Source organism: Mastigoproctus giganteus, chromosome 4 (genome assembly GCF_048544385.1).
Source record: "Mastigoproctus giganteus isolate SK-2022 chromosome 4, ASM4854438v1, whole genome shotgun sequence".
In the NCBI taxonomy this organism is placed as follows: Eukaryota; Metazoa; Arthropoda; class Arachnida; order Uropygi; family Thelyphonidae; genus Mastigoproctus; species Mastigoproctus giganteus.
This window is the reverse complement of record NC_143578.1, coordinates 24,954,344-24,970,235: the sequence shown is the minus strand read 5'-3', so window position 1 is coordinate 24,970,235 and position 15,892 is coordinate 24,954,344. Positions and strand designations below refer to the sequence as shown.

General features: G+C 34.0%; 1 protein-coding gene across 2 annotated transcripts in view; it reads left to right on the top strand.

Annotated features, from left to right (window-relative positions):
* Positions 1 to 15,892, top strand: part of Klp10A (kinesin-like protein 10A) — a 198,469-nt gene that overhangs the window by 73,493 nt on the left and 109,084 nt on the right. The window contains exons 5-6 of one of the 2 annotated variants that reach the window (XM_090371417.1): positions 6,154 to 6,324; positions 11,414 to 11,567. In XM_090371417.1, the coding sequence (XP_090227543.1) occupies positions 6,154 to 6,324; positions 11,414 to 11,567 (325 nt within the window). Of the gene's footprint in view, positions 1 to 6,150; positions 6,325 to 11,413; positions 11,568 to 15,892 lie in introns of both variants that reach the window. The other variant, XM_090371416.1, reaches the window with a different exon arrangement.

The window sequence follows — 15,892 nt, the reverse complement described above, 5'->3', positions numbered from 1 at the left end:
TAAAAACCCACACAATTCCAGTTATCAGGATTACTGCAAATGCAGTAAGATTGAGTTTACTACCTGTTTATAATAGATTGCACTAACGGAAAAGCTCAATAAACTGGAAAGTGAAAATTGTTTTTATTGTTTTATGGTTATATGACCTCCAGAAATGTGCTTTAGAAAAATATCACAAAGATGTTCAAAATTGATTCTTATAACGGAACATATGATAACAATGAAAGGGTAGTGCAATTTCCATTATAAAAATGACTTTTAGGGAGATAAATAGCTTAGTTATATAGATAAAATTTCAACTTCCAAGCTCTTGAAAACAAATTACCAAAAAAAACAATGTGCTATTGGGTTCACATTGTGATATTTTCACAATACCTCCATTTATTCTTACAGATGCAAAATACGTTTCCACATTTTAAGTTTACACTTGCTGGCACAAACCTACGTAAAGTCAAATTTCCATTAAGTCGAGTATTACGTAAGGCGGGGAGTACCCGTACTATTCCCATTGGCACCTCCGTAGCCAGGTGGGCAGGAGCAGCAGTGCATAGCACACGCTTGATTAGATTGGGGTTTGAGCCCGTGCTCACCAAATACGAAGGATGCAGAAAGGTCAGGGAATGACCACCGCATATCCCCGGAGCAATATGGCCTTAGTTGCTAATGCTCCTAAAAACCAAATAACAAACAAACAAACTATTCCCATTCCTACAAGGTATCTATCCAATTCCACTTTGGACTTCGCCAGACTCTGGTGCCTCTGATTAATTTCAGAAGAAAATGATTTCCAGCAGGAAATTTTTTGTTCACATTTAAAGAAAAGAATGGATGGATGAAGGATCAAGCTTAAAATTTTAGATTTTTTTTTTTTTTTTTTTTTCAGTACTTTTAAAAGTTGATTTATATGTTGGAATATGTTATATATCTCATTAGTTAGATAATTTGGACCCGGTATAAGTGTATAAGTTGATTGTTGGTTTTAGAAGGTACTTTTTCAAGAATTCGAATAATTGCCAGAATATATATTGCATAATTTTTTTTAACAAATACACAAACTTTTGGTACAGTGATGCCAAGAAGAGTCTAACAGTTCTTTTCTAAAATCCCTTTCAAAATTGAGAAACGCAGAATTGCATCAAATAGCAGACAGGCACATTGTAAAGTTTTTAATTCTAACAGAAAGAATGCAGTTATGCTTCTCTTTGCCAGTACAGAAACACTTTGTTTTATTCTAACTGGTATCCCTCAAGTTGTGTGATAATAAATGCATTCCTGGAAATTATCACTTAAGACCATCCCATTAGTGATGGACTATGCTGCGTAGCTCACAGTATAAAAAAACCAAACAGTTTCATATGTTAGAGCAGTGGTAATTTGCATCTAGTTATGCAAGATAAATAGCAGTTATGGGAAGTAGTAAAGATATCACTGAGTTTCAAAAGGGCATGATTGTTGGGAGCTTGTGCGGGAGGTGCTTCCATATTGGAAATGGCATGTCTTGTCAGTTGCTCATGGCCCACTGTGGTTGAGGTGTACAAACTCAGAGTGGTGTCAAATGGGTCAAATCACCTCCTGCCGACTGACAGAACTTAAAGGATTATGCATGGTGGATGTTCATGGCTCAATAGCAGATCGTTATGTGACATGACATTGCAATATACCAGGGTTTTCCAAACTTTTTTCAAGTGCGGACCAGTGTTTGCAGGGTTTTTTTTTTTTTTTTTTTTTTTTTGCTGCCCACCTGTAGCTATAAATTAATGTATTTTCAATAATTATACTCATAGGTTCAGGAAATAATGACACTATCATTAGGACATATAATATACTAGTAATAATGCAGTTAGGCCAGTAATAATGCAATTGTTAATGAATATTAACACCAGTAAATATAAAAAAAGATAGGTAATTAATTTCTTTGTTTATTATCAAAAGGTACATCATTGACATCTTTTTTGGGTCTGTGCGGTTAAAAATACTGTGTAAAAATACTCATTAAATATTTATCGGCAAATAAATATTTAATGAATATTTTTAGTATAACTGGGCATTTGTTATTTTATTACATTTTCACTTCTTCGGGAAATTTTATTATAATTTTGTGTAGATATATTTCAAATAAATTGTTCGCGGACCAGTACCGGGCCGTGGACCATGCTTTGGGAAACCCTGAAATATACTATGTGTAATGCAAGAACAATATCCCAGATTATGTTGTGCCACACACTCAAATATATGGGTTCCACAGCAGATGACCCAAGAGACATCCTCCCCTCAATGCTGATCATATCAGTGGTGAATGCTATGGTGTCAACAGCATGCTGGTTGGACACTGGAGGACTGGAAATGAGTGTGTTGGTTGAATGTGAGAGAGAGAGAGAGAGAGAGAGAGAGAGAGAGAGAGAGAGAGAGAGAGAGAGAGAGAGAGAGAGAGAGAGAGAGAATCCTTTATTGCCCTTCACTGCCATAAAGTCAGAGGTTTACAGCCTCCCGATACTTCCGGGATACTCGAACAATTATTTACAAAATGAAAAAAGGTAATTATATAAATGAAAACATATTTTAATGCAGAGGAGAAATGAATCCAAATGTCTGGTGCAACACAAGTCCATGGCTCCATCATGTATGATGCCCACTATCCAGGGAGGTGGCGGTCATTGCTTAATATGGGACACATTTTGCTGGCAAGAACTAGGACCCCTGGTGCATATGAACCGTTTCACTAGTGAGGTCTATCAGCAGCTCTTAAGAGACCATGTTGCATTTTTTCCAGGACAGGAACTGGATCTTGGAAGATCCAGTTATGCTTCACAAATGGTTCAAGGAGCACAGTGAAGATATCACCCATCTTGATTGACCTCCAAATTTGCCTGACCTCAATCCAATTTGAACACTTGTAGGATATTTTCAGATGGGGATGTGAGATGTATGGACATGCAACTGTCATCTATTCCAACACTGGAAAGTCTTGCAGCCAGCATGGCTGCCGATCCCTACTTATGTCTTCAGACAGCTAGTGGAGTCTGTGCCTAGGCAAGTAGCAGCTGTTATCCATGCGAACGGTGCCCCAACACTATTAGGTTGGCGAACATAATTCAGTGATCACTCAATGTATGTACAGATGCTGAAAGTAAACTGACAATACATCAAATATGTATTGTCAGTTTACTTTTTTATTCAATACGTTATACTTCCCACGAATTCATTCCTGCCATAAATAAGGAATACCTATTCTACAATAAAATGTCACTAAATCAGATCCTGTCTAATTTGGACTGTATTCTTTTTTATGTATATACAGTGCAACCTCAATATAATGCACCTCCTTCATACCATGAGTATGAACGAGGTGCATTATAGAATCCCTCAAAACAAATTATGAAAAAAAGGTGTGTTCAAAGAGCCGAGTGGTCATGAGAAAGAGTGCGGTAGCACGTGCTCTTTGAGTGGACCAGGGTTCAGGCCTGTGACTGCTGAATACGATTAACATTTGTATTGATGATTTATTGTAAACTCTACTGACCTGGTGGTCATGCCGGATTATAAAGAACATTTATGTTAGAAACTGGAAAAAGTGAATGCTGTATATACTCGTACCTACGGTACATCCTACTACTGTATTTCCAAGAGGGGAAATTAGTTAAAAGTTGGCTGTATATTTGCTTTGATGTATTCAATTGCACAGTAATTTTTGTAAACAACAGGACTTGTTAGAAACTAATTACTGTAGACACCCAGTTTCTCTTCCCAGCAGGAGATGCAATAAAAGAGTATATATCAGTGGAACACTAATTACAAACAGCTACCTCTGCAGGGAATACAGCTACTGTTCATCAAGTGTGGTACATTTTTATAAATAACAGCACAACATCCTTTCTTCAACTAGAAGTTACACTTGGGTTAGCAAAAATTGCTATTGTGGTGAAAGCCTAGTCGAAATTATACAAAAACTTAGTATCACTTGGTAAATGAAGTGAAAGCATTCAAAAGAAAAAAATTAAATGAAACAGTAAGGTATATTTATTTTTAGTGCACTTTCCTATCCTTATGAATTCTTATCAAGCGATAGTGGCAATATCAAATGCCGTTTCTTATTTCCCAGTACCATACTCGTGCAACCTAGGGATCAGGAAGTCATAATCAGCTGTTAATGATTGTATAGAAGAAACAGTTGAAAAACTGTTTGGTTTTTTGATGATTTTGACAGTGAGCTGGACATAAGAAAACAGGAGATCATTGTTAAGAATTATAAAATGTGCTATTTACATCTTGGCTGCAAGTTTGAAAACTATTAAACCATGATTATATTCTTATTTGATGTAAATGGAATGGAGGATGAAGATTATCAAGATGTGTTGCACAAGAGTGGAAAAAAAAGGATATTCATTGGGGAGATGTAAGAATGTGGCTAGAAGAAGATACTGTGGCTGGATATCATGATGGAAGAAGGAATAGCAAGAGAATTTCAAAGCAAAAAATCTGTAGACGAATTGGGAAGATAAGCAAAAGAAAAAATTGCAGAAAGGTACAGGGCAGAAGCTGCTTTGATATGCTTATTAAATTTGATAACTGCAACAAATTTGAGAAATATTTTTGCTCTAAGAAACTGAGAATGATATTATGAAACAGCAATACAATACTACTTTTACTCAACAGAAATTCCAATTTTTTATTTATTTATTTTTTGAAAAAGTAAAAAAAGACAGTGCAAACAGGGAGGGATTGTCTGTATCTGATTAAGTTTACTGTTATAAATGTTTCAAAAATTTCAAGTTTAGTATTGTTTAAAATATTTTATTATTCATATATTATTGAACTCTGTGATGTCATTGAGATCACATCTCAGATATTCATGTTCTATTTGATTCAACCCTCTATATTCAATTTTGTTTTGAATATAAATATTTTCATAAAAGGTCCTTTTCTTTCATCATATTTGTGTCCTAATACTATCCAAATAAATGTTTTACTGGATTGGAAAAATTTGCTGATTTTTATGAACTACAATTTAAAAATAATTACACAATTCCTTTCTATAATTCCAACCTTTTTTACTAATTTCAGCTATACTTTCTCACTATTAGTCTGCCCCTGTTTGTATAAGCAATTGTTGTATACAGTTTTGTTCATAGATTTCTAATTGACTTCAGGGAATATTGTTATTAATTACCATTGCATTCTATGTTAAAATATACAGTTGTGTCTCTGTATCCGCTGATTCAGTTACCCGCAGTTAATCAAGAGTAAAAAAAAACGAAAAAACTTAACATGTACTATTCGCGTGTCCAATTCGATGCTTTCCTTTATTTTTTTATGATGTCGATTTTAAATCGAATGGTTTCCCTTTATTTTTTACAGTGTCGCATATGGTTTGGTCACCAACATTATAATAGTCCTTTAGAGATTTAACGGATGCACAGTTTTCAAACTTTTGAATAATTAAGTTTTTGTTTAATTTGAAACCACAACTCTTGCGTTTGCCCATCATTTTTGCGATTTCTAAACAAAAAAAAAAAAATAAATAAATAAAAAATAAATAAATAGTTACTATATATTTTTAAAAAAATTCCGACATCCCTGACATAAATACCGAAACAAAATTTGTCTCTTTGCAGTGCAATGAAACACAACAATCGGCGCGATGCACTAAAACAAACTAAACATTTGGTCCTTTTTTTTTTTTTTTTTTTTTTTTTTTTTTTTTTGAACGGTTGGTGTGAAGATAGCGGGGGTTGCAAGATAATAGGTACACTAATCTCCCAATGACGACTTATAACACTGGTTCTTGTTGCTTATTTAAGACTTGTAAAATAAATGTTTATATCTATTCTAGTTATTACTTGAATTTTATGATTTCTGGTTAATTTCCGGTTAATCCAATCCCGGTAAATCGAGAGTCTATTTTATTATTACTGTATTTAATGTTGGTAATGTCTTAATGTGTGTTTAATTTATCAGTTAAACTTTATTATACGTATGTATGTACTTACAAGAAAACCATGTTATATACCGGGGTCAGCAGGTGTTTGCTTAATATCCGCAGTTTCAGCTGTCCACGGTAGGTCTTGGATACAGGGGTCTTACTGTATATATTTTTTTTTCTTTATTGAATTCTAATCACTTTTATATCTGCATTTTAAAATTTTGCTCTAGAAGGATCTTTACGATTGCGGCAGAACTATAGGAAAACACATGCTGAAAATGAGTTCATGGATTCTAGCTACCCATCAGTCACACCAGCTATGCCACCACCTCCACCACCTGCAGCTCCAGCATCTCCTGTGGGTCCTCTTCAACCTATCCAAAAAGCTACAGCACTACCTACTTGTAAGATTTCTCATTTGTTACATCTAATTAAATCTTTATATCTTATTGCATAATGGTAATTTTTCTAATTACTTCTTCTATATAATACTTTAAAAACTTTAAATATTTTGTGTAGTTTAACTTCCCAAAATCCAGAAACAACTCTGGGACCTGATCCCTTTGCTAGATCTTGTAATTTTGCAGATTTTGGGCAGTCACATCATCACGGTCATAAAAAAGATATTGTATTTATAGGCTTTTTTTAACTTACAGTGCAAGTAAAGAAAATATTAACCACCCTTTTTAGGTGAATTTCACACACACTTGCATAAATGCATATCGTCTTTGCCACATCCGTGTGTCCACACATCACATGTAAGTGAACAGATTTTCATGGATTTTTTTTAGTTCTTTTTAGAAAGATTTGTCAGGCCATCCCAAAAAACTAGACAAACAGAAATCCAGCAAATATTATATATTTTTCCATATATAATTTTAGTTTTAATATATAATTTAGTTTTAATGCAGTATTGATAGCTTTAGACAGCTCATGCATGTATTGTTATGTAAGTCTCATGAATAATGTTGCTTGTAGAGAGATATATATTCACAAGCAACTATATATATAAGTTTGTATTAATATATTGAATAAAGTATGCATCTGTCATACCTGACTTATTAATCTTTCATCAACTGTGAATACCTTTTTCATCCAACATAACTTTTTAAAAATTACTTTTAAAGGGTTATATTTAAAAAAAAAAAAAAAAAATATATATATATATATATATATATATACAGTGGAACTTCTCTATTACGAACTTCTCTATTACGAACTTCTCTATTACGAACTTCTATTTAACGAATTTCTCTATAGTACGAATTTTTTCGCAAAACATTGCACCTTGAAACAAATTACATGTAAAATTAACCCCATATAGCGAAGTGTTAGTCTCTCTATAACGAATTTTTAAAAAAATTAGTAAAAGCATTTTAAGATTTTCAAGCATTTACTGCTAAACAGCCACTCAAATATACTGCCTCCTTCCTTCCGAAATTGTGCATTAGCATCTGGAATTAAATAATTATCACTTTTAGTGAACACTTGTGGCCATTGACGCCCATAGGAGGGTCTTTATTTCATTTTTGTACAGTTATTAAACCAAATGGGTTTTCTTAAAAGTGGTCGTAAACTTTACAATAAATAGGGTGGATTTGTAAATTGATGTTGGCTCAGAGGAAAACGAAATTCGCTGCGGTAAACTTGAGCATGCTGCGGCAGCAATGCATAGAATGCTACCATAGTCGGTTTTTAGTAACACCTACTGAGTGACATTCACTTCTCACCTCAGCTATACCACATGACCTTCCTGTCAATCATATGATATGTCCGCCGTTCTCATCTAACTGGACTCCCAATAGATGGTTTTCATGAATTTTTTTTTAAATTTCGTTCATCATCAATCACATAGGCTATATGCTCTTGTATTTTTTTTTCCTGAAAAGTAACATACAGCATACATTAACCATAAATTTTATTTTGTGTATATATGAATGAAAGCAGAATAAAAGAAATTCACAAGTCATATATTTCTTCAAAGTGATTGATAGGAAAGGTCACGTGATACTGTTGAATTGGCAAGTGACCATCATCGAGTAGGCAATACTAACAATTCACTATATGGCCAGCGAAGTTTGCGGCCTGTGTATCGGCAAGAGCTGCAGTCGAGTAATTTTTACAATTGTGGAAACAATGTTGAAAAGAAAGTGTTTAAGTATTAATGATAAAGCAAAGATTGTTATGATATTGACCAGGGTTTTAAGAAAAAGTTGTTGCGGAGAAATATGTCATACCTGCAAGCAGTTTATCTACGATTTTAAGAAATCGAGAATCAATTTTAAATGCAATTGAAGGAGGAGCAGACAAGAAACGAATTAAGTTGTGTATATACGAAGATGTTGATAAAGCTGTTCTAAAATGGGTGCAAATGATACGTGAAAAGAATATACCAATATCGGGCCTAATAATTAAGCAACAAGCTCTGAAATTTGCAGTCTCTTGGAATTTCATTCCAAGGGACTGTGCATATACAGAATTTAATGCAAGCACTGGGTGGCTAGATAAATTTAAGAAGCGCCACAGAATTGTGGAAAAGGTTATTTGTGGAGAAAGTGTTAATGTAAGCGAAGAAGATTGCAATAGTTGGAGGAACAATACTTAAAGAAGATTTTGGAAGAATATGAGCGTAAGGATGTTTTTAATGCTGACGAAATGGGTTTATTCTTTTAAATGTTTACCGAATAGAACACTTGCTTTTAAGGATGATAAATATTTTGGCAGAAAACAAAGCAAAGAAAGAATCACTGTGCTAGTTGGAGCAAATATGACTGGAAGTGAAAAATTAAAATCGATGGAATATCAAAAAACCCAAGATGTTTTAGAGGCACAAAATCTTTGGAAGTTGACTACACCTTTAATAAAAAAGAATGGATGACAAGTGATAATTTTGAAGTATGGTTATTAAAACTAGACAAGCGTATAACAAAAAAATTAAAAAGGAAAATCGTGTTGGTAACTGACAACTGTCCGGCACATCCTGCCAAACTTAAAAGTGCGAAGTTGTTGTTTTTACTACCAAACATAAGGTCAAAACTCTGCCAATGGACCAAGGCATTATTAAAAATTTTAAATTTCATTATCGAAAGAGAATAATAATGAAGATTGTCAATGCGTTATCAGTAAATAGAAACTTGGAGCTTACAATTAAGCTTAGAGATTGCATCTCTGAACTGACAAAAGTTTGGACAAACGATGTCACTGAATACACTATTCAAAATTGTTTTTCGAAAGCGGGATTTGCATTGAATACAGAAGTCAAACAACGACTGGACGAACAAGATGAACTGCCCCTTTCCCAACTGAAAAACTTTTGGACATTATTAGAATCGTCTGGAAACATCGAAAATGAAATAACAATGGATAGTTATGTTTATGTAGATCACAGCAGAACATCCAAATGAAGATGTGAAATACTGCTGTTCAGTGTTAGACACGACCATGATCACGAAGAAATTAACGATGATGCTGAAGACGCATCAGAACAACCCGTAGAAAAGCCAACTCGCGAAGAAATGATTAACGCTTTTAAAACGGTTCGTATGGGTCTACAGTTTTGTGAAAATGTTCCTGATAATGTTTTTAATGCTCTGAACAAATGCGAGGTTTTTTTTAGAATCAGACAATTTTTTTTGTACTGTGCAAACGAAAATTACAGATTTTTTTTAATTTGTGATACCAGCGAAAATTGTGTAAACGTGATTTAAATAAGTATGTTTTTGAAACAAAATACATTAAAAATAAATGTAGATTCGTTTTCATTTTCTAATTAGATAACAATTTCTAATAAAAAAGATATTCTCTGTATAATGAAATTTCTCTATAATGAATTTTTTCGATGGATTTATCGAATTCGTTATAGGGAAGTTCGACTGTGTGTGTGTGTGTGTGTGTGTGTGTGTGTGTGTGTGTGTGTGTAGAGAGAGAGAGAGAGAGAGAGAGAGAGAGAGAGAGAGAGAATTTACCCTTTTTATGGGAGAGATGCAATAAATATTATAGATGTAATTAAACTGAATGGCTAAGTTTATAGAATGTAAAACTGTAATTTTATGAAGTACAAGTGACATTCATAAAGTTCATATTCTGACCTTCTAGTGAATATGATTATGCAATATTTTTTCAGCAGGTGGGGAAATCTTGTACATCACTATACCAAATCTCAGTTTAATAGATAATTTACATCACTATACCAAATCTCAGTGTAATAGATCCAATCTCCCCCCCCCCCCCAGGTGAATTTGTGAACTAAAGAGTAGAAATTTTTCGAAATGGAGAATGGAGAAAAAAAAAAACTATGGATAAAATACCTGTCTTTTGAAAGGAATGTCCCTACAGGAGGTTCATGCTGATATAGTGCAGACATCTGGCAGATAATGCTCCTGCATAGTGCTTCTCCAAGTTGTGAAGTCACACAGAAAATTTCATTGTGGCAGGGAATTGTGCGATGATGCACATCATTCTGGACAGCCCTCCACATTAACGAGTGAGAGAAAACATCAACTGTGTGTATGACCTAGTGTATAGCTTAGTCTGCAGGCATTTTAATCAGCAGTGTCTGTTCAATACTTACTAAACCTTTGATGATGAAAAAGTTCAGTGCTTGATGAGTCCCATGATTGTTGACAGATCAAAATGCGTTCCGCAAATGTATATGCATCACCAACTTGAACATGCTTTGTAAGAATCCACAATATTTCTGGTCTCAGACTGTTACAGTGGATGAAAGGTGGGTTCATCACTTTGACCCAGAGACTAAAAAAGTCTAGTGTGGAAACATTAACATTCTCTACCTCCCAAAAAATTCCACGTTGCTCCATCAGCTGGCAAGGTTGTAGCATTAGTGTTTTGGGATGCAGAAGGCATCATCATGATTGCCTACCTAGAAAATGGCACCACTCACTGGAGCATATTATGCCAACCTCATAAGACAACTTCATGAAGCGATCAAGGAAAAGCAGTATTGAAAACTGCAAAAAAGGTGTCTTGCTCCTTCCCGACAATGCACCCAGTCACACCTCCTGGATTGCAATGACTGCCACACAGACTGTAGAATTTCAGTTGCTTCAGCACCTTGCTTCAAATCTTGCTGCTAGTAACTCTTGTTTGTTTCCCAAGCTGAAGGATAACATTTGTGGGAAGAGATATGCCTCCAACTCAGAGTTGATTTCTTGGAGTTGGAGGACCAAGATTAAGATTTTTCAAATGGGATCAAGGCACTAGCATTAGTGGGCATAGTACATTGCAGTGGCTGAGGACTGTGTCGAAAAATAAAAAGGGAATCATAATGTCGCAGCTTTCTTGTATGTGCTAGAATACAACCTTTTTGAACCACCCTCGTAATGTGAAATTAAAACTGGTATTTTTCAAATAAAACTCCTATACATATATCTTTGTACTTATTAGATGTGCTAATTGGCATTATTATATTATATTATTATTACTAGAGTAATAGATACATTATTTTAGAGTTTATCTGCTTGTTTTCTGTTATAGCTCGGAGGCGTTCGAATGTTGTTAAAGAAGTGGACAAGATTAAAAAACAAAGGGAGGAACGAAGAGCTCGTCAAGCAGAAAAAAAGGCAGAACAAATGGAGTTAATGAATTTGGATCCTGGCAATCCAAACTGGGAATTTCTTGGAATGATAAGGTTTATATGAATACATTTTATTTTATGTAGGCAATTTTTTTTTTTTAACCCTGTTATTGTGTGCTAGAATAATTAGTCAAAGTATAATTGTTGCAATTAATTATTATTGGGGTACAGGAACTATAAATGTCTTGTAAGAAGATGCACTAAATAATGTTGGGGAGAATGAGTCAGGTTTTACTGTATCCTTTTTTCAAAATTAGTTTAACATTTACAAAATGTTAAACTAATCATCAAAATAGATAACATCAATGTTAAAAGCTTAAACAGCAAAGAAGTGGAATTAGCAGAACTATGTTGCTATGATATCAGAATCTGAAGTTTAGATTTTTTTTTTCACATGAGAATTGAATTGATTAAACTAAGAGTAGTGGGCTGTAATAATGGAAGTGATGAACATTTGCAACTAGGATGGTGGCACATTTATACCATTAAAGGCCTTGAGTTGAATTACCTTTGTATATTTCATTGTTTTTTATCTAGTTTTATGTTATCTTATTTTTTATTTTATTTCATTTCATTTTAAGTCTAGTGACCCTTAATAGGTCATTAAACTTAGTGTGTGGCCCCTATAAGTCTGAATCAGGTTCAGACTTGCAGGGGCCACACACACACATACACCATCTGAGTGCATTGCCTTAGATTATTTGTGCTACTTAACCAGGAGAATTCTTCTCCCCCCCCTCCGATATCCATCTTGTCCTTCCTTTATATATTTCATTCACCATATTACAGAATGTTTTGGAGGTTTCCACACTAGGAAACTGGGATGCACAATGCTAAATATACTACTGGAACAATCATCAAAATAGATAACATCAGTGTTAAAAGCTTAAACAGCAAAGAAGTGGAATTAGCAGAACTATGTTGCTATGATATCAGAATAGCAGCAGTCACAGAAACCAAAAGAATGAATACCACATAAGCTACAGCTAAACAAGAATTATAAATTAATTTATCCTTAAGTGAGATACAGTGCAAGGAACTTGTAGTAATAGCTTTTAGAACTAGTTTGGAAGAAAATTTGTTGGAAGCATTATCCAGTAGAAAGTGAGCAGATTTTAAAATAAATTTGGGTGATGAAATTTGTGTGCTTATCTAGTTGAAAACTCAAAACAAGATGAAATATAATTGGCTGTTAATGTTTTAGAAAGAGCAGTAGTAAATGAAGACAGTAATAATAGTATTTGTTGGAGATTTCAGGGGAAGGAAACGTTAGTTACATCCACAGATATTTTAGGAAAATATAAAAAAAAAAAAAAAAGGTAAATCTAAGAACAAGAGTAAAAAGATACAAAAATTATACCTTCAGTTAATAACATTATTTCATCATAAAGATAGGCACAAGTTTACACAGGGTGGGGGAGGAAAAGAAATGGATAACTGACATTATAAGAACTAGACAGGCTATTGGAGGGAATGGATACATGAAATGGGAAGTGTTTTTTTTTTTTTTTTTGCTGATGTTTTATAAGCATGCTTTCTTACATCATATTGCACTGCTAATGCTAATATTACAGAAAAGGATCTGAAACACCTAATTCAAAATACAAGGGTATATAGAAGGTTTGAGATTAGAAGTGCCCATTATCTTGTTTCAGCAAATTAGTATTGCTAATTAGTGCCAAAAATAAGGAGTGTTAAAATGAACAAAAATAAAAATTCCGAAAATCAACTATTAAATATAGAAACCTTCTTACTCAAAAGATAAAAGGTATTCCTGCTGGTAGCATTACTTTGGATGAAGACTGGCAAAGATTTAAGAGTGCTTTAGCAAAAACTCCAAAGAGAATTTGGGGAGAAGGGCTGTGAAGACAAGAAATTCAAAATGCTAATGTTAACTGAAGAGGTTAAAGAAACAGAGAAAATAGAAACAGAAATAATGCTAAATGCTTGTAGGAAAAAAATTGTAAGCTAGATATTTGTATGAAAGAGACCAATGAAAAAAAACTTGGATATTTTGGGGAAGATATGGAAAAAAAATAACAGGACCAAGTGTGGAAAAATGTGTTAGTTAAACATCTCAGAACAGGAAAAAAATAATAATACCTTAAGTAATCAAAAATGATAAGAGTAGTGTTAAAACATAAGAGAAAGAGAAGGATATTTTAAAAGTATAGAATAAATACCTTGAATTGCAAGCCAAAATATATATAACTGAAAACCCCAAACACGTACAGTATTAGAACCTACAGTACTTTGTACCAAGTATAGGTTTGAAGGTTGAGAAGATGAAAGATACTTGCTGACATTATACTTGAATTTCTGTAGATTGTAATTTTCAGGAAATACTTGTGAAGGAAAGTTGTTCCAGATAATGGAAGTTGAAGGGATAAATGAGGAAAAAGAAAAGTTGATTATTAAAAAAGAAAGGGCAAATTATTAATTCAGAACAGTATTGACCATGGAAATAACTATAGAAAAAGGCATGCAGCAAGAAAGAACATTTTTGAGACAGAATGGAGAGACTTTGTAAGAGATGGGTCATTAATTTAACCCAGTGGTTTTCAACTGGGGTGCCGCAACAACATTCGAGGGGTGCCACGTAATTTGGATTTAAGTTACATAAACATTATTTTTTAAAATTTATGTTTATTTCATTATAAAAAGGTGTACAGTATCTTTTTAATTTTGTGGTGATCTATAATTGTTTACTTAATACCTCTATTTTATTAAAGAATAAAATTATTATATACTGTATATATATATAATATTAAAAATATATGTTATATGATAGTTATTACAATAATATAATTATAAAAATTAAATTTCATAATACAAATTATATGTGCGTGCGTGCACACACACACACACACACACACACACACACACACACACACACACACACACACACACACACACACACACACACACACACACACACAGAGGGAGAGAATCAGATGTAACAGGCAGAAAATTGAGTAGGGGGTGCTGCAAAATAAAATAAATTACTTAAGGGGTGCCGTTTTTAAAAAAAGGTCGAAAACCACTGATTTAACCTAACCTGCTTCCCTTTTGAATGGAGTCTAGAAGCGTGAGTGAACTTATGAGGACACTGCCTCAGATGTAGGCACGGTATTCCATGATAGGGTGGATTTGAGATTTGTACAGAGTGAGCAGTTGTTTAGAAGAAAAGTAACATGGAGAGTGAAAGAGAACCCAGTTTTTTTTTTAAATGCAGAGGAAGCAGTATTTATGACTGTGCCGAGAGAGAGAGATTAAAAGTCATGGTAATCCCTAACATAGGTATGTGAGCTTGTCCTGAAATCTGACTGTCATTGAAAATAACCATATCTGCAGAAGAATCCCTTTTGCCAGATATATAAGACAGGACAGAACTTAGTTTTAGAAGGATTGAAATTAACTAAGTTAACTTGGCTCCATTGGAGAATTACCTGAGATCAGCAGTTAAAGAATTGATAGTGGCTATTCAAGAAGTTTAAGGTATTTGTGCAAGGAATGTTTCTCAAATCACAAGGTGGACTGCAATGTGCTGTCATCAGCAAAATTGTGGATAGCATTTCCAGACAGTGGAAGAAAGTCATTAATATACAAGAGGAAAGAGTGGGAAAAAGAACTGAACCTTGAGAAACACCAGCATTAGTGGAGAAGTTAGAAGAAAGAGGGCTATCTACCATCACCTGCAGTGAGCTGTCAGGAAAAACTGGATACCTAATTACAAAAAAACAGTCAGCAATCCATAAGATGGAAGCTTATTTAGAAGACCTCTATGCCAAACGTGATAAAAAGCCTTTGAAATGTCAAGAACAATTGTTTCACCAAACTTTTCCAATGAATTTGACCATACATAGGTAAAATAAGCCAGCATATTCCCAGTGGATCGACACTGACTGAATCCATACTGGCAATAATGAACAGATGGGAGGTTCCTAGATAGTTTGAGTTGGCAGTTAATGGATTTCTCCATTTTAGAAGGATTAAAAGAAGTACAATGTGGTGATAATTGGATGGGAGGGATTTGTCACCCTTTTTAGGAACTGGCTGGAGCAAAAAGCAGAAGGAAAAACACCAGTGGAATAAGAAAGTAAAAAGGCATCACAGAACAGGAGTAAGTTCTCAGGAGTGCAGGTTTTGAGAACAAATGGAGAAATGCTATCAGGATCTAGAGCTTTCTTGGCATAAAGCTTGTTTAAAATTCTTCTGACTTTCTTTTGGCATCACAAGAGGCATTGAATGGAGTGTACTGGTAATAGTAGGAGGTGGTTTACCAAGATTATTGATGTAAGAGTTAGGATAAAAGTAGGATACTATTAAGTTGGCTCTATCTTTAGCTGAGGTAGCAATAGAACCATCAGATTTTGAAA